Source organism: Magnolia sinica, chromosome 10 (assembly GCF_029962835.1).
Source record: "Magnolia sinica isolate HGM2019 chromosome 10, MsV1, whole genome shotgun sequence".
Taxonomy (NCBI): Eukaryota; Viridiplantae; Streptophyta; class Magnoliopsida; order Magnoliales; family Magnoliaceae; genus Magnolia; species Magnolia sinica.
Window position 1 is genome coordinate 82,391,023 of NC_080582.1, and position 19,070 is coordinate 82,410,092.

General features: G+C 40.4%; 1 protein-coding gene and 2 long non-coding RNA genes across 6 annotated transcripts; 2 read left to right on the forward strand and 1 right to left on the reverse strand.

The window, feature by feature from the left end:
* The first annotated feature begins 13,055 nt into the window (after positions 1–13,055).
* Positions 13,056–15,129, forward strand: LOC131257571 (pentatricopeptide repeat-containing protein At5g67570, chloroplastic-like). Of its 4 annotated transcripts, none has more exons than XR_009177501.1 (4): positions 13,191–13,700; positions 13,781–14,046; positions 14,710–14,854; positions 14,962–15,129. XR_009177501.1 is itself a non-coding variant. In XM_058258358.1 (4 exons), the coding sequence occupies exons 1-3, from the start codon at positions 13,610–13,612 to the stop codon at positions 14,758–14,760; spliced, it is 300 nt and encodes a 99-aa protein (XP_058114341.1). In that variant the 5' UTR covers positions 13,191–13,609; the 3' UTR covers positions 14,761–14,854; positions 14,962–15,129. The 4 variants fall into 4 exon arrangements, 2 of the variants coding, with proteins under 2 accessions (XP_058114341.1, XP_058114340.1); XM_058258358.1 differs by having other exon boundaries at positions 13,781–13,938; XR_009177502.1 differs by lacking the exons at positions 13,191–13,700; positions 13,781–14,046 and adding an exon at positions 13,056–13,169.
* Positions 15,130–15,207: 78 nt separating this feature from the next.
* LOC131257572 (uncharacterized) lies at positions 15,208–15,705 on the forward strand. The gene is made up of 2 exons (XR_009177503.1): positions 15,208–15,567; positions 15,643–15,705. It is a non-coding gene; the product is annotated as an uncharacterized LOC131257572 (long non-coding RNA).
* A 1,488-nt stretch (positions 15,706–17,193) lies between these two features.
* LOC131257573 (uncharacterized) lies at positions 17,194–19,070 on the reverse strand. Its single transcript, XR_009177504.1, has 3 exons — positions 18,845–19,070; positions 18,672–18,744; positions 17,194–17,498 (listed from the first exon to the last, which is right to left on the reverse strand). It is a non-coding gene; the product is annotated as an uncharacterized LOC131257573 (long non-coding RNA).

A 19,070-nucleotide genomic window follows, 5' to 3' on the forward strand; every position in this document is an offset into this window, starting at 1 on the left:
AATCGTGAAAATATGCACGTCGAGACTGAATTGTGCTTCATCCCTCCTTGCATCTACAAAACACTCACTATATTGAACTAGGAATCCAACGGGTCTATGTGGAGCTACAAAAAACCTCCACTTACACTTCCTTTTTTAGCCTAGGTAGCCATATTTCTTTGATAGAGTGAAATTTTATTAAAGAAAAGGAAAGAAAGACTATCAATAGGGACAACCTTTTATAAGAGATGACCTGGATACAGTCTTTGGCAAGAGAATCTGTAATTGAGTTCCCATATGTAGGAGTAACACGAAAAGAAGTTGACCCAACAAAGTCCAAAGCCTTAATCTCAGTAACAGTAGGTCGTCTCTTCCTAGAAAGTAGAAGCCGTACATGAAGCAGATGCTCAGTTGACAACACTCCTCAAATCTCCTTCCACTTCTACGGGATGGCCCATAAAGAATTATTGCACCATCTGAAGGTCACACAAATAGTTATCAACTCGGCACGGTTAGAATCTCATTCACCAACCGGAATTCTAATGCCTTGTGCTTGTCTTGAACCACTCCACCAATGCCTAACTGCTCGGGGTTACCAATTGAGCATTGGCACCCATATTTCCAATGTTTTGTTAGTAGGTGGTGGGAAGCACATGCTTTTGGGAGTTTTCGAGCTGGTTGCAAGCACGTTGTGATTCTAGATCCATATTATTTTTGTTGATGCTGCTCCATGGGATGTACACATCATCTAACCTACCTAAGTGCTCCAAAAGCCAAAGTATTTTGTTATCCAGGGTATGCTGACTTAGTTTAGTAGTAGGATTAAAAAATATATTATGGCAGGAACATTTAATGCAAAAGTGCAACTATTACACCTTTTTATTTACAAATTTCTCTCGTTTTCTTGTCCTTCAAAAAAAAAAAAAAAAAAAATCCTCTCCTTTTCTTGTCCTTTAGCAATTAAACCATAATATTAAAAATGTTGCAATTTATGGATTTCTTTTATGAACAATTTTGATATCTTCATCACTTAAATTGAGGGCAAAAGATGTGATGATTACTCCTTGGAACTAAACTTGACAATAGTAATTTTGTTTCATATTCGTACCAAAGAAAGCTTTAGGGCATGTTTGATAACAGCAAAATTTTAATCCTAGGACCTAGACAACTTGTCTAGGGCAGGCTTTGTCCAGTCTTGTTTGCCTGCGTCATGTTGTCTTGCAATTATTCTGATGTTTTTTAAGGGTGACGATGAATTTTATTGAGAAAACACTCAGGTGGTGCAAAAACTACAATTGAAGGAGAAGAAAATTACCATCTTCAAAGATTATATACAAGAAGCCTATTTTACAACAAGAAGTTTAGCTTTGTAGAACATCTCTCCCACTTTGGAGGAGTTATTGCGGAAGCACCTCCCCTCCCATTCCTTTTACCCCAACTTGCCCATAATGAGGCTAGCAAAGCCAATCTCCAAAATTCCAAATAGCTCTTACATTTCTCCCTAATCCCACTTCGTGCTTGAGCAGGAATAACTCCCTAACCAAATTTAACATAACCTAGGACATTTCAAAGAGTTTGAAGAAGCAACTCCAAACCTATCCAACGAACGGACAATGGATGAAGAGATGGTCTATAGGTTCAGTGTCTGCGTTGCACATCGTGTATACATTAGGCAACACCATTGATCTCCTTTGAAGGTTGTTGATGGCAAGTATTTTCCTTCTTCCAATGAGCCATCTGAAAACTGCAACCTTAAGGGGAGCCCAACAATGCCAAACGTTGGCCAAGCACACATTGGAGCCATCCTCGTTCGAAGAGCAAAAGAAATCATAGAAGAACTGAACCGGGAAACTTCCCGGTTTTTCCTTTAACAAAATCAATTTGTCTTTATCTTCACTCACCAACATGCATAAGTGAAGGCAATCGAGAAGCCTTACAAAAGAGAAGCTTTCCGATTTATCCTTTAACCAAATCATTTTGTCTCTATCTTCACTCACCATCATGCATAGGTGAAGGCAATTGAGAAACCTTACAAACTCCTTTTTCCAACATGTTCCTCCGGCACGGTGGGGACCAAGCAACATTATTTCCAAAATAAGAGCAACAATTTGACACTAGAATATTCCTTCCTACGAAGAGTTGAGCGACTATAGGGAATGCTACTTGGAGAGATTTTCCCGATCCACACATCCTCTTGTTAACCCGATTTTGGGATCAGCACGTGGAACGTGTGGTGTTTGGTTCGAGGCCTTTCACAATGGTTCACGAAACATTCACCAAGGCAAGCAAACCATGGGCTATTTTATTTCTATGGATGCATGTACATTCTAGGTATGGTACAAACGCCACCCTTAATTATTCCAGAGGAAAAACCATTGATTCTAAAGCAAAGCTCAATGGGCTGTCATGAGATGCATGGTGTTATACTCATGCTATGTAATGATAGCCTTAGCTGTCAAAGGTACCTATTTAGCCTTTTGGCGCTTAGGATCACTAGCTTGGGGCCTCAATATGCTCTCTATGTGGAGTGGGTAGCGACAGGCACAATTTGAAAGATGAGTGATCAATCAGTGAGTGATGTCTTGTCTTGATATACTTATGAATGTCAGCTTGTATCTCTAGCATGGCTAAAGTGATGTTGGCATCATAGGCTCATCACGTAATAGTACAAGTCAGAATGGTGGGCAGGGAGCTTCCTAGCTTTGTTAGACTGGTTAAACTTGTGGCCGTACGACAGGGAATCGGGGCTCATAGGCCATAGAGTTATAGCTTTCCTCGACAATCAACCTTTCTCAGCTCATTGTACGAGTAGGCATACATGTGAGGAATGATGATATGATTGACATGCATGTGTTGAATGATCACAAACCTTCAAGGTTCCCCGTGCTATCAACCTCGGCGAAGGGGATAAAGGGGTCAGCTAGGGTGATTAGAGGGCCTTGATGTCTTTGAGGTCGAGGCCAAGCTATCTTATCTTTGGGCAGCTCGAGGCCTATGAATGAGATGAGACACAATACAATGTGCATAGATGCGGCTGTGTATGAGGTGGCATGATATGCATGATGATACATGAGCATGGCTTGTAAAGCCATAAAGGGGAGTTGCAATCATTTTACTAAGGGAGTTACAAACATTTTACCGAGGTCGTTCCGTGGAGTGTATGAAAACGAGAATTAAGTGAAGTGATGACGTGGCATGCCACATAGCAAGCATATCCAAGCTGGCGACAACTGTAATTCAGTTGTCCTCTAATTCTTGGGAGTCAATTAGAGCGCCCCACCTGGCAGGGGCTCCTCTCACTCCTCTATAAATAGGGGAACCTTTCCCCCATTTTCAACACAATTTAAAAGAAGAGACTTGCCTCTAAATTCTTCTCTCCCTCCTTTTCTCATCATTCTCAAACCAAGGTTAGATCTAAAGATCATCCAAATCTTAGATTTGGAAGTGGATAACCAATGATTGGTGGCCAAAAGAAATTAGCGGTTGAGATCTGGTTAGTAGGTGGGCCTAATTCTACACCCAAAACAGACTGTGATCTGTGTCGTAAATAGGCTATTAGACAAGCTGATAGGTCTTAATCTGGACCATGAAGCATGTCTTAAGATGGGCCGTATGTTGGACATGAAGTGGGCTACTTGCCGAGCATGGGATGGGATTGTGCATAGGCTGAGATCTAGGCCGTGAACGGGCCTGGATCTGGGCCACAAGTTGTAAATGGGCCAGCAAGATGGCCAGTAGCTTGGGCCACAAGTGGGCTACAAACAGGGCCTGAACTGAGTCCCGATTTGGACTGTGAAATGGTGTTAAGTCCGGACCATGAATGGTGCGAATCTGGACCGTGGGATGTTTTGAATCTAGGTCATGACCAGATGGGCCGAAGACTGATCAAATGGACCGTGGTTTATCAGATGGGTCCACAACACTCATGAAGTGAGAGATAGACTATTGTGATTTAATGTGTGATGGAGATTCACACATAACAGCGAATCTCAAGTTGCTATCATAAGTAACCAGATCGCATCTGTTGGTGTAAAAGGGAGAACTACTTCCTGTAATGTGGATAGCTGCCACGATCTTGGGCGAATGAGTAACTCATAGGCAATTGCTGGTTCCCAGAATCCCAGATACAATGAATGATGGAGGGTGAAGGGTTGATCACTGCCCTTCTGGTTTCAGCGCCAACAAGAGAGAAATCGGTGTGATGACTGCCCTTGCTTACTGCTGATCATGGGTGATGGGTAACTTTTGGATGGTTCGGATTATTGGAGACAGATCCTTTCGGCTGCTGGATAAGCCAAGTGCAGTAGATCATAGAAATGGATTCCTTCCATGGCCGATTGGTGGAAACGACTCCAAATCGAGGTTTGATCTTCTGGACGTCTCATCTGATGGAGGAATTTGATTTAGATCAATGATAAATTGATTTCCAGATCTGGCTCTGTAGCTTCTGACCTGAGAGATTAAGAACAAGAGAAAGTTGGAGGAACATCTAATTGAATATAAAGATTACAGAAATTCGAAGATCATTCCAATAGATCTGATTGATATGATCAAATTGTAGTTGGTCCGATGAACTCACATCTGGTTCAATTAGATTGTAACAGATGCCATTGATCTGTTGCTGATTCAATCAGATCTCAGTAGATCTAAGCAGGTTTCTACTGATTTTATCAAATCGAAGCTGATTCGATCAAATCTTAGTAAGCTTGATCGGATCATAGCTGATTCAGAAGAAGAAACAAGAGAAAGGAAGAAGAAAATCTGTAGTAGGAGAAGAAGATCGAAATCTGAAAGAACGAGAAATCCGAGCTCCATTACTGATCTTCTTGCATGAATTGCTGATATGATCTTATCCCAGATCTGATGATAGCTTAGGTGCTGATCTTATCTTTATGGCTCTATGCTTGACGTTGATAACTGTCCATGACCAGATCCAAGATTGCTAGACGCAGATTGCGACCGCTGATTTCTTTTGGCTACTGATCACTAGCTATATGATCTCAGATGTGACCTTAGTTTGATAAGGAGAAAAAGAGAAGAGAAAAAGAGGGAGAGAAGAATTTGGAGGGAAGTCTCATTCTTTTAAATTGTATTGCAAATGGGGGGAAGACTCTCCTATTTATAGAGGAGGGGGAGGAGTTCCTGCCACATGACGTGTTCCAATTGACTCTCAAGAAGTAAAAGACAATTGGATTGCAACCATCGCTAGCTTAGAGATGCTTGATATATGATATACCACATCATCACTTCACTTAATTCCCGTTTTTACACTTTACATGGAGTGACTTTGGTAAAACACATAACTCCCTTGTCAACGGTCGGATCGGGGCGATCTTGTAATTGGAAAGCTAACTCAAAGAGCTACGATACATGCTTGGAATTAGGCCGATCGGATGTCGTCTGGCCCACCAAATGGGACCTGTGATATGGCTTAGGCGTCCTCACTCGCAGCTGCCTGATCAGCAATATATCTTTGTGGTAATCAGGGCAGATCTCCCTTGTTACAAGTTGGATTGACGTGAAACAAATTTTGGGTAAATGTAGACTTGATAATCTTTCCAAGGGCTCAAAAATCGCCTTAATCAGACATTGTTTGACCCTTGATCCGTTGTCTCAAACACGGGCCATGTGCGCTTTGCAATTTTCAGTAACTTATAAAGTGTAACATTTTTATTTTTATTTTTATTTTTTTGTGTGTTAACAGATGCTCCCACTTGAGCCCAGCAGACGACTGACATGCAACCCACCTGAGGTGGAGATGATGTAAAATTCACAGTAGGGGCCGCCATCAAGTCCCAGAGCCTGGTGGATCTATGTGTCTTCTCGAAACATATCCCCATTGTAGAATTTGCATCACAATCCAAGTCAAAGTATTCGGTGGCAGGACAGAGGCGTTTCACACGCAGTGTTAGTAGCTTGGGACTTGGTGCCCACTCATTCGCTCAAAGTGCTGGCGCACTTAACCAATGCAAAATCCATAATTTGTCTTCCTTCCACAAAAGCCCCCTGCGATGGAGATATAACTTGCCCGATGACCGCGTGGAATCTAAATGCCAACACCTTAGCCTATACCTTGTACAGACCACCTAAGAGACTTATGGGTCTAAAGTTTCAAAGACTTTTGGCACCCTTTTTTTTTTTTGGATTCAGCGAATGTTGTCTCATTTTGAGATCCTATTGTGGAAAGAATATAAAGAGACTTGCTAAAAGGAAGAAATCCTATGTCTTTGGGTGAGGATCACGTGATTAAATCCGCCCTCTCAAATCTTCCTCTTTACTACCATCTCTAACTCTTTTAAAATGCCGGTGAGCATTGCAAGGAAGATTGAGAAAATTCAAAGGGTTTTCTTATGGGAGGGAAGAGAAGATGACCATAAGTTTCTTGTTAATTGGGAATATGTTCAAAAGCCAAAGGGGTAGGTTGGTGTCGGTGGGGTGAAAAACTGGGCTCTTCCTGTGATATGGCTGTGGAGAGATGTCATCTTTGGTAAGTATGTTAGTTCGGGTGAGGGGAAGTGGTTCTCTGTTTTTCTGTTTAGGAATACATGCTCTAATGTGTGGAGGGCAATAAGCATAATTAGGAGGAGAGCTGGCCATTAAGGTTGGTCAATACCAAATAAAGTTGGGTGCTTGTTTGAGGAACTTGCTTTGTTGTGTGCTAGGGAAATAGGATCCGATTTTGGAAGGATATTTGGCTTGGGGATACTTGGTTAGAAACCTCTTTCCCCTTGCTTTTCTCTTTAGCTATGAACAAAGTGGTCATGGTTGCGTATTGCTGCGAGATCTTCGGAGGAGCCACATTGTGGAATGTAGTTCGTTGAAGAGATTTAAACCAAGATCAATTGCGGGATTTTGGCGTCTTTATGACTTCACTTCAGGATGTAGCCATTGATCCCTCGAGTGAGGATAGGAAGTCTTGGAAGAGGGCCATGGTGGGTTGCTTCTCTTCGAAATCTCACTTGTTTAAGATGTGCGAGGTGGTTTTACACCTTAGAGGTCTTTTAATGCATGCACACAAAAGATAGAGATCTAAAGGGATCTTTCAAATCCAGACTTTTAACAAATTTTAGATCTAAAGCATATCCTTAAAATGATGCCTAAATTTCAAATCCATAAAGGTTAATAACAAAAAAAAAAAACTACTAAATACTAATAACTTAATGACACATAAGATCTTTTTAAAGATTCCCCTGGATACAATTCTCCCAAAATAACCAACCTATCTTGAGATGGGCTGTTTTACATCCAATACCACAACCAAAGTGGGTCCATTTGATGGTGATGGATGGGCCGGAAGCATCAATGAAAGTTTCTAGATGGTCCTTAAGTGCATGAGGACAAGTCTTGTTGCCCTTACCCTTTCCTTTTATAGAAGCTTCTTGGCCTGGTGAATCACTTATCTGATTTCATATGCCATTCATTTGCTTCATCATCACTTCTATCATTTGCCACAAGAGTATTCATGGTTCTTATCTCCATCCATCTCAGGACTATAGCTGTCCACTACTTGTGCATATAATTGTAGATTTGCCCATTGATTGTCATGGGTCCCCGGCCTGAACTGAAGATTGCATGAGTAAGAACACGTGAAGTTCTGGAATTGTCTGTTAATCAGTCATAGATCATCGAACTGGCTTGACGATTGTGTGCAAAATGCTGATCTTGTAACACGGGTAGATATGGCCATTGAAGTAACAATGGATCAATGGATCTGGTTCATAGATCGCGTGGAAACCATGATTAGTGATACAGGCAGATCTGACCATTACAAGTGCTCTGGTCTTTACAATACCTGAGGAAAAGAATAACTAAAGGAAAGCATCAGTAATCATGAAGGGAGAAAATAGGGGCCATGTGTGATCATGTGGATACATGTGCTCATTGGGGGTCCAAATGTACGGAACGTGTGATCAGGTGGGACCCGCTCTAGGTCTCTTGCGTGTCACACATTTGGTTGCATTGGGATGCAACATTTCCATGGAAAGGTTGGGCTGGGGGGAATTTCAGTAGTTTGGGACAAAGTTGTCATGGTCACTTCTGACAGTTGGATCAGTGAATTTTCTGTTTCAATCTCTCCTGTGAAACAAAGATGATGATTTAAGTGGCTGGGTAGATCTGTTTGTGGTAAGTGCTGAAAAACAATAGCAAGGCCGTTTGGGATGAATTGGACAAGTTTAAAGCTGGGTGGCATCTCTTCTAGTGCATTGCGTGGATTTGGACACAATCATATTCTTGTGCGTAAATTTCAATACAAGGTATGCGTGTACATTCTAGCATTATATTATTTTCTGGATTCCATTAATTGGGATTAACTTCCCAATGGAATGGGCGTTATTCGCTCGGTGCAATAACCAAGTAGTCCCAGCTATGTGCAGATTTGATAGGTTCTTCATTTCTTCGTATTGGGAATTGCGTCAACATTCACTAAGTGCCCTTCCCAAACTTCATAGTTCTCTAATACTCAGTGCAGAAGTGCTCCTGAGGCCCTTGCGCATTCAAATTCCTAGGTTTACAATATGGTGGAGAAGTGTGGGACAGAATTTAGGTTCTGATGGTTGGTCTGTTTCAAAATTATGAAGAAAGCTTTAAGAGCCTGAAGAGAAGACTTTTAGGAAGTGGGTACTCTTAGGAAGGTAGAAGAAAGCAATGATCTGATTCTTGATCAAATTGAGGAAACTCAGCTGCCTAAGGGATAAAGGTCCCACAAATGTCTTCTTCTTCTTCTTTTTTTACTATTCAAAAAAAAAAAAAAAAAAAAATGGGAAGAAAGAAAAGAGTATCAGCGAATAATGTTGAAAGAGAATTTCATAAAACAGTTGTTGAACAGGTGTCTGTGTCCTCAAAATTCTGTATACTGTCCCTTTTAAAAAAAAAAAAGATTGGGAATGATTTGTTCAACCTTATGGGATAATTTTGGCTCTTTCCATTCAGTTAAACAGTTCATTTAAATGGAAGAGCATGGTCTTTTCACTGCAAATATGGCCTGGGGCCTTTGTATTTCCTAGCTCTGTATGTTGGATCTCTGTATTTCCTAGCTTTATATGTTGGATCCCTGGATCCTTTTCATTTCTAATAAATGCTCTCTTATCTGTTAAATAATAATTAGATTTGAAGAATTGCTTGGAGACAGGCAATTAGTAATGAGACAATTAGATTTGAAGAATTACTTGGAGGCAATAGTTGAAGTCCTTGGGGTTAAAAGAAGATAGGAATGCCACCTTTTACCATTGGATTGCCAATGCCAGGAGAACAAAATCTCTCTAGGGTGAAAATTGGAGAAGCAATCATGTAAAACCAGAAAGAGATTTAAAAAAATATACACAAGGAGAAGGTGATCCTGCATCTTCTTGATAATTGACAGTTAGAAAAAATTTCACTGGATTGAGCAGATTAGTTTGTGGAGGAAAAAGAAATGTAGTGATGAATCTTGGGAAAGACTAGGTGTCGAGTACCTATTGGTTTTCTTGTGTTATTCCAGTGTTTGTTAGGAGAGTTAAAGACAATATTTTTAGAAGTGCTTAATGAATTCCATGGGAGGACGGCGTTGAACTTCACTACACCAGGGGTGCCAAACAGACACGGGATCCTAATCCCAGGATATAGCAATCCCATGGATCTTAAGACAATCCACTGACATCACCATCATTACCTTTAAATCTCATCCAATCTACCCTAATCCCTTCAAAATTACTTGGGACATGTTTGGTTAGAGGGATTGAAAGAGAATGGAAGGTTTAATCCCGAGATTGGCCAGGCGTGCCAAGCAGACCCGATATAGCAATCCCATAGATCTTGCACCAATCCACTGACGCAGCTATCATTACCTTGAAATCCATGTAATCCACTTTAATCCCATCCAATCTGCCCGGCCAAACAGGCCCTCAATTAATTCCACGGGAGGACGAGGTTGAACTTGTCTCCTGTGCATGTGGAATTTTGGGTGATGGTTATCTTGGACTTCTTCAGGATTGATCCTAGGTGGTAAATAGTCAATGCCCCAACTGAAAATAATTGCTATTTGGTGATGCTCCTTTTCGATGGTGGAAACTGAATTAATCTTGTTAATATGGGAGAGTGGGATTGGGGGAGTGGTTAGAGGCGGAAATGGGTTGAGTGCTTTCTCATTCTCGGGAAATGTGGGTGAGGGCGGTGCAAGTAAAGCTAAGGTTGTTGCTTTGGGAGAAGGGCTTCACCCTTTGGCTTCAAAATCTTTCTGGTCTGCTGATAGAGACCCTCGGGTTGTGCCTAGGCCTAGGTTTTGTCAAATCTTCTATTGAGGTGCCGATTAGTAAATGTGCTGGGGTCAGGCTGTCCTAATCTGGCTCGTCAAGGGCCTTGAAGGGGATGTTGATTCATGGTGCTTGGTCTTGTGTTTGTTGAAAAATCTAGTGACTTTACATGGTTACAGAAGGAAGTATAATCAGGAATGACAAATTGCATTGGTTGGAGCTAACAAACAATGTTTGCTTTAGATGGAATTGATGAATAATGGTGGCCTGTTTCTTCATCGAAATGCCTTGATCAACCCTCGAGGAATCAGGTGGAGTGGAGGATTCTATCAGCAGCTGGAGAGAGCTTGTTTGAAGTGCTTTAGGCAAACATCTGTGTCGAATTCAGCTTGTAATGCTTCACCTGTTGGCTTTTCCTATCGGCGTGGTTTTAGCAGTCGGCAATAAGTCCACTGTGTGTGGTACGATGCTAGAAATCGAGCTACCTTTCAGGAGGTAAATGAAAGAAAAGAGCTACTGTTATCAGATGAGGAAGTTTTGTGGGCCATACGCAGATTGGTGACCTTCGAAGGTGAAGCCTGATACACCGAGTGTGCCACCTTTTCTTCATCTATAGAACTTGTGCTGTACCACGTCAAATGCAGAGGGGGAAAGCTATCTCTGTTGACAGTTAAAATTGCTCCTGAGTCGTGCTTTTGAAATTGAAGTCGGTGAGTAACGGTCAGGTATTTTGTGTGTTTGATCTTGATGAGATGATTAGAAAATGTTGTTTACTCTGATTTTTTTTCTTTGATCTTGAAGTAACTACTGGAAGGAACTGGAGAAATTGAAGTCGGTGAGTAACGGTCAGGTATTTTGTGTGTTTGATCTTGATGAGAAGATTAGAAAATGTTGTTTACTTTGCTGTTTTTTTTTGGGTCTTGTAGTAGCCATTGGAAGGAACTGGACCACTGGAGCAGGCCCGGCGGGTATCGAGGACATGAGGAGCACTCAAACAAAAGCAATACATTAGAAGACGGCTTCGGAGTGGATCGTAGGGTGAAGATATTCCGACATCTGAAAGGTGGTGGGTAATGATCATGGGCCCCACCTGTTGTTGTGTCAGGAAAAACAGGGTTCCATCAGGTGTTTGTTAGCTCTACTGGGAAACATCTGGACCACTAAGCTAACATTCCTTGCAAGGATTATACCAATTCATGTGTTCTTATTAATCACTGTAAAAGAGACTTTCTCCAGTCAGCACCTTTGAGAATTACAAAATGGATACGCACAGAAAGAGGTCTCACCAACGGTCCATTTTGTGGTCATTACGGTCGGCAGCAGCGATCAACCAACCTATCCATGGCAGGTTATAAGATGACTGGTCCAGAACCTGTACCTGTGCTGAGTATCAGGACTACTAGTTGGAAGGAAATGGAAGTGACTTCATGAGCACAGGTACCAGCAGTACCCATATAAAAAATGGTAACTCTGCTGATGGTCGTATATATATATCTATCTGATCCATCAAATTTTTTTACCACATTGCAGTTGGCATATGAACCAAATTGTAGCTGTTAAATAGTCATTGGACAATCCTAGTTAGAGTCAGTATGGGAACTGTACAACCATGAATCGTGTGCTGTATGAGCTCTCAAACCGACGGCTCAAAGGGACTTGGGGTTTTCATGGGTGTTGCATGTGATCACATGGACAGTTAAGATTTTGCACTTACACCAGGGGAGACAAGTTTTGAAAAAGTTCTCATGGGTTCCCATGAGAACCAATGCTCTCTCTCTCTCTCTATTTATATATAGAAAGGAATGCATGTGGGCCCAAAATCCATCCCATGAAACCCAAGGCCTAACTTTTACTCTATCGAAAACTTTGGTTAGCCATGGCAAAAGAGAGACAAATTGAAGGAGGAAACTGTTTTCTTTTTCCATGGCCCCCCAAAGTTTTGGATCATAGTGAAAATCCGGCCCTGCTAGTTTCATGGGGTACTGCAACACATGAACGGTTCAGATTTTGGTCCCACATCATGTGTGATGAGTTCTGAAAAAGTTTTCATGAATTATCAATTGTTGTGAGAACTCGTGCGCATGTGAGAGAGAGAGAGAGAGAGAGAGAGAGAGAGAGAGAGAGAGAGAGAGACTCCTTGATCATTGTCTCTTTTGAGCCAACTTAGCTATTTACAAAAGACTAATAATTAGCTGCCGGGTGCCTCAACTACAAATAGAGATATTTAGACGGGTCGGATTAAACTGTAGGGCCCATAAGGAAGGAAGTTCAAGGTGCGTTGCATGCCGTTAGGCTGTGTAGTACTTGACCCCAATAAAAATAAAAAATAAAGCCAAAAATCTCTCATTCGGTGGGCTCTCTCTCTCTCTCTCTCTCTCTCTCTCTCTCTCTCTCTCTCTCCCGCTGCCTAGAACAAAGAGAGTACCACCATTTCGGTGGTGCTCGATTTCCCTAGCTCCCTCTCAGATTTCTCTCCCTTTCTATCTCAGATCTCTCTTCCCTTCCCTCTCAGATTTCTCTCTTGGATCTCTCTTTATGCATGTCTCTTTCCTTCCCTCTTAGATTTCTCGCACATTCTCTCTCTGCTTCTCTCCGAGAAACGCCGCACCGAATCATCCTAGAGAAACACCGCACCGAATCATTTCTCTCACTCTGCAGCAACTTTCAAGAGGTAATATACAATGTTTTTGCAATCAGAAGATTTAGGATTTAGGGATTTTAAAATTTGGAGGTTTAGAGATTTAGCTACTTATATGGATTTGAAAATTTCTCTTTTGTGAAAATCTTCGTTTAATCACTTCATGCATTTATTTAATTTCTTGATCTCTTATTCAAACTGGACACCAAGTGCTGAATGCTTGCGTGCCATGCAAGCAGTGGTAAGGAGTCTCTTGGGTGCTGGAGCAGATGAGGCATGGTGGTCTGAAACCTAATGGAACAACTTATGGACTTGCAATGGAGGTATTACCTCAACCGCTGGTCTTACTTTGGACCTGATGCTCTGAACATGACTTTGAATCATTTTCCCATGAACTACAACTAAAATACTGGAGCCCATGGATGTCCAAAAGGCTTATAAAGTATCATTCTAACCTTCTAGTTATTTAGGATCGGCTCTCATATCCTGTTTTGCCAATCATTTCCAAGGCCCATCAAGGTATCATTTGAAATTAATCTAACATCTTTTCAGTGTTGAACCTTTCAAGTATGGCAATGAAAGCCCACTGAGGATCAACCATATCTCAATTTTCACTCGGAATAGTCAATATTCCGTCTCTGCTGAACTATTAAGTTATTTGAGCTTGCTTGTTAATGAAAACCTGATTGTCAATTTATTCTGAAAACGTTAGCGATGGAGGGATCTCTCCCTTAGTCTTACAGGTGGTGCTTCTTGAAAGGTCATGCTGAGATCAGGGAAGTACGATCTTGTTCACAAGTTCTTTGGGAAGATGAGAAGAAGTGGGTTAGCTCTGAAAGCCATTACATACAAAGGTGAGGCTAGTCATTCTTTTCTTTTTTATTGATTAGATTCTTCTGAAAAATTCTGTATCTTACTGCTTCAAAATTTGCAGTTCTTGTAAGAGCCTTCTGGGAAGAAGGCAAAGTCAATGAGGCTGTTGAAGCAGTCAGGGATATGGAACAGAGAGGAGTAGTAGGAACAGCTAGTGTTTATTATGAATTAGCATGTTGCCTTTGCTACAATGGGAGGTGGCAGGAAGCTATTGTGCAGGTAAACTTCTTTGTCTGCAGATACCGAAAAATATGCATCGAGATTGCACCATTTTCTATTGTTGGAAGTTGGAACATCTTCTATGATGTTTTTTCATAAGCTTATGAGGTATCATAAATGCAATCTTTGGGTTTTCAGTTCAACGATCCAATCATTGATATTATAGGGCCCACTGTAGACACCATCTGCACAAAAATAGGTTGTTTTGCTCCTTAATGGGGAACAAAAGGGGCACAATAGGGTAATACAAATTTCTAGACATCCATTTGTTTTGAAAATAGGACCACCTGAGGTGTGAAACAGCTTCACTTTCAGGGAGAAACTCTCCATCTGATTGATGGGCATTCCCAGCCTTCAGTTAAACTAATGCCAGTGTAGTGGAATGGTTATGTTTTACAATGAAGCAATCTTGATTTATTGCAACTCCAACATGCATGTGGATGGCCCATGGTACAAAAATCACCCCAATCAAAGAATCCTAGCTATCTGATTAAACATGTTTTCTCTATGAATGTGGACTTCAACTCATTTTTATTTCGCTGTCCATTTGTGGTCTGCACATTAGACAAGATTGCTTGTTCATTGTGGTTTCTATACCATGGGTGATCCTTGGTAGTGCTCGCAGATGGACTGTCTTGATTTGTTGAACCTTCAGTCAAGACCTGTTCATCATGCAAGTTGGCATGATGGCATTGGAATCTTTTGGTGTATAACTATTATATTTGAGCATTTAAACAATTTGAACTTGGATGCGGATGGATCTATCTGCAGGTAGAAACTTCATTTCTGAAAATGCATATGAAGATGTCATTAGTCAGATGAAGGATTTATCTGTTGAAGCTGGTGGGAAGGGCACTTCCAAGAAAGAACTTAATAGTCAACGCAACCTTTTCTATGATATCCTAGAATAATTGAGGTTAGTACTCTTATGAAGTGATTTTGAATGTTTGACAGTTATATTGTAAGTGTTTTTTTTCCCCCTTTCACATCGATAAATGCTAATTGATGCTCTCTTCATGAAAGTGGATGAAACTGTTGATCCTGAAGGTACTGAAAAAGCAGCTGTTCTTGTTGAATATGTCTCACCTTCTTCCAATGCTCAGCCTACAACTACACAAGATAGTGCCTTTGTTCCTCCGTCACTTCGCATGGTAAGTGTGGCACTTCACTTTTTCCTTACCATTTCTGAACATATGAAAATTTATGCAATACACCCATATTTCCTTTCTATCCTTTCTTTTTATCTCGGAATCAGTGGTTATACAATAGCTCATTGCCTACTAATTGGCTGACACTTTCTATTAATTTCATAAAATTCCCTCATTCATTTATGCTTGCTGAGATGTTTTTGCTAGAGACCTCAAATGGGTCTTTTACCATGTCCAACACTTCAATTATTAGCATACAAGCTATAACTATGGCATATTGTCTCAATTTAACAAATTGTAACCCCGTTGGTTGTATCCAAACGGGTAACTTCACAACACAATGCAAAGGGCTATCATCTAGTGAAGGAATCTCACAAGGATAAGGAGTGGAAAATGCATCAAGAGAAGATCCCAACAATCAGCGATCAATGGCACCATTAGAACTCATGAACTTGACTAAGGATAGAACAGATTACCTCTGGTATATTTTAAGAGCTTTGCTTAACGTTAGATATATTTTGCAAATCGTATTTATATCTGGACTAAATCTTGTCAGTACAATGTAAGCTTTGCTCTTTCCATTCTCCATTTGGAAATTGTATTTGTATTTGCAAAACCATGTGTCTTGGATCAGAGCAGTTTCATGATTATCTGTATTAGCTTAGATGAGTTGATATATTAGGGAATGTACTAGCAATGGTATCACTATTTTTATTTTTTTAAAGGATGTTTTTTCATAAACTTATGAGGTATCATAAATGCAATCTTTGGGTTTTCAGTTCAACCGTCCAATCATTGATATTATGGGGTCCACTGTAATATCATGTGCTGAAAATCTCTCATATGGAAAATCCTAACCTGTCAATTGGTGGTAGCATTTTTTTCTTCATTAAGAAAGAAAGACAACAACTTTACACATTCCACCAAAAGAAGGGCTACTGTTTTTATTTTTTATTTTTATAGTTAGGAATTTACAATTTGGAAAATTTTTGATGCATGGGCCTGCCAGTGTGGCTCATCATATCAACTGTTGGATCATATCAAGATGAATTGTAGAATCTCTTGAGCTTTATTCGTGGTAGTGATACCATGACAGAAGCTATTGCCTGTAACTTGTTAACATCATTGGAGTCCTTTGCAGATTAAGATCACTGAAAGATTATGAGACTACAAGTGGAAAGATGCTGCATCTTTTGACTGATCCAGTGGATGGGAACCATATTTCTAATGAGAATCTATCAGATGAAGATCATGACCGTGAACCAAGCCCCTTAGTTTATCATACCAATGACAGCGATGATGATGATGATAGCGACGGTGACGATTTGGGCTCTGACCCAATAACCCATGCCAGCAATGAAAGCCAAAGCTCTAGCCTATCCGTTGAATCTGGCATACCAGCTGGTTATGTTGATGATAGCAACTCAGAGCCCATCCATCATGGCTAGTTGCAGAATGACATTAACAACACAACAGTCCACTTGCTAACTAGCTGCAGCAATGAATTGGATAGTTCCGAGTTACCCTCAGCATCTGAGATATTGGAAGCATGGAGAGAAAAGAGGAGGAAGGACGGCGTCTTCCTCTTTGAACTATGATTGCAAATATTCATCTCTTTATAAGTTGATAGCACAGCTAGATCATTCTGCGCAGATACTGGAATCTGATTTCAGCTTCGATTGATGGGATCCTGTTAATTTGTTGCCTTTGAGATGGCATAGGGAAAACACGCCCCACTTTTCTTTTTTTTTGACACTCTTTTGTGGCTTCTATAGCCAGCAATCTGTATATTTCACCTTGTAATTATAAACAGAATGTGGTAGATGATGATCATTCTCTTATAAATGTGCACTGTTCGTGGATATGGTTTGAAGATCTCCTTCATTAAACTTAGTTATGCTTGGCGATCATACTGTGGTCACAGTGACAGCCTTTTTTCTTGGGCATCTCTTGGGAGATTCTCAATGGCATATGGGGTGACCCATCATCAATTTCAACCATTCATTCATTCAGAAAATGAGTAAACCATGTGAAAAAAATCACGACAATCATCAATGCAATGGAAAATGGAGAGCCAAGATTGAGCGAAAAAAAAAAACCCCTTCCAATCATCATTTTGAAACAGCTACCAGATAAATCCTACTTTGGTTTGCTTATGATTTCAAAGCAGTACTTTGATTTGATGATTCTATGTTATATATCGGACTCAAGCATTATTTGGACACCTTATTAAAAATCTCGGCTACCCGATAATTAATAAAGTGGGCCCACAAGATAAAAATAAGTTGACTGTACAAAATTTACAGAGAGCCACAAATTATTAGACTGACAACACATCCACACCGAACGTCCCTAGAGTCTGCTTCTTGGAACAGGTGAAAACCACAACACACTTACATCTAAACATAAATCCTACACAAGAATGAAAAAATATAAAATTAAAGGTTATTCTTCAAACCTACAATCTTCATGACATGTAAATGAAAATGAGCATTTATATCAAGAATTTGAAAATACAGATTGGAAATACATGTCAACATGACTCATGTGTCTAAGATTAGAACTATTAATTTGATGGTCCCAACGTGTAGTTACACTCGCTGAAGAGTGAAGAAAAAGGTTGAACCATTCATCAGGGAGGCCACTATGTATAAACAAATGTATGGTGAGAAAAGGTCAGCCAATGCTTGACATTAAACATTCAGATGTGGCTGATTTGATGAGAGGGCTGGTCTGATTCTTGGACCCACCTAATCAACAACTTCAATCCATTAGGTAACAAAGGAGGATGCCATGGAATAGTTCCAGGTCAAATATGAGGGTGTTATCCTTGACAAGCCGTCAAACACACTGGTTAGACATTCCAGACCACTGTGGATGAGCAACAATATGAGGGTGTTATCCTTGACAAGCCGTAAAACACACTGGTTGAGCAAGATATAATAAATTACATCCAAACCTTCTAAATCACCAGTGTAAGGCCCATAACCTAGTCCGTACCATGTTGGTTGGACATTCCAGACCGTATGATTGGTGTGATTAAATGAACAGGTGAAACAGGGTCCAAATTCAAAATGACTGATCTGAGCCTATTCTCCATCCAGATTGGGCAAATGACTTTGCTGGTGTGTAGATTGGCAGCATTTATATAAAATGCAGGTTGAGATTAATAAGCTTCAATGCACCATGCTTTCCCCGAGAATAAGTAGGGCATTTGGACATGATAAATTAAATGTATTGAAGTGGACCACTAAATACATTGTGTCCAGTTCTGATGATCAAGTGATTCTTATTCATGAGAGAGCCTGGGTTAGGTACCACTGAGTTTGGTAGTGGAGAACCTCCTGATGTGGAAAATTGAAAAGTGACAGTGACTTTAGGAGCCATATTGCACATGTGGCAATCACATGCTTACATTGTTTTAAGTTTGGAGGGTTCAAATGATCATGATACTCATTACCATTTTGAAAATGGTGAACCTTCAACTGGCATATTTATATACTTATCCCAATCTGCTTTTTCCCTAACCCGTTTGTGGATGGAGCAAAATCCAAAAACTACATTAGGGAGAAGATTGGTGCTCACCTTTGACAAAATATTGGAACGTATGTGATGCTCTTCCCACCGATTAATTCTTGTCAGATTGTTGTGATGACAACTGCATAGAAATTTCACATATAAATAAAGAAGATATCTTAAAATATGAAATTTAAAAAGGTATGTTCAATATATTTTGCCTTTAAAATGATTAATTTTACCTGGTTACATACAGCGCTTTCTTGAGAAGATAATTATGGGTTGCTTAAGAGAAATTGCTGATTCGAGTTGATGGTTTGATCGCCACAAGCAACCAAAGGGCCACTCGTGGGTCCACTAGGACCACTCCCAAGATTAAAAAGGTTTTGTTGAAACATGTTAAGATTAGCTAGCAGGTATTCACGTTGAGGCAATAATGATGCATAGATGGATCTACGAGGTAATCAA

Excerpts from the sequence above, each read along its gene's own strand:
- LOC131257571 (XM_058258357.1), top strand. The coding sequence starts at position 13,610 with ATGCTGAGATCAGGGAAGTACGATCTTGTTCACAAGTTCTTTGGGAAG. Across the intron at positions 13,701-13,780 it reads GAAAGCCATTACATACAAAG|TTCTTGTAAGAGCCTTCTGG; the intron begins GTGAGGCTAGTC and ends CAAAATTTGCAG.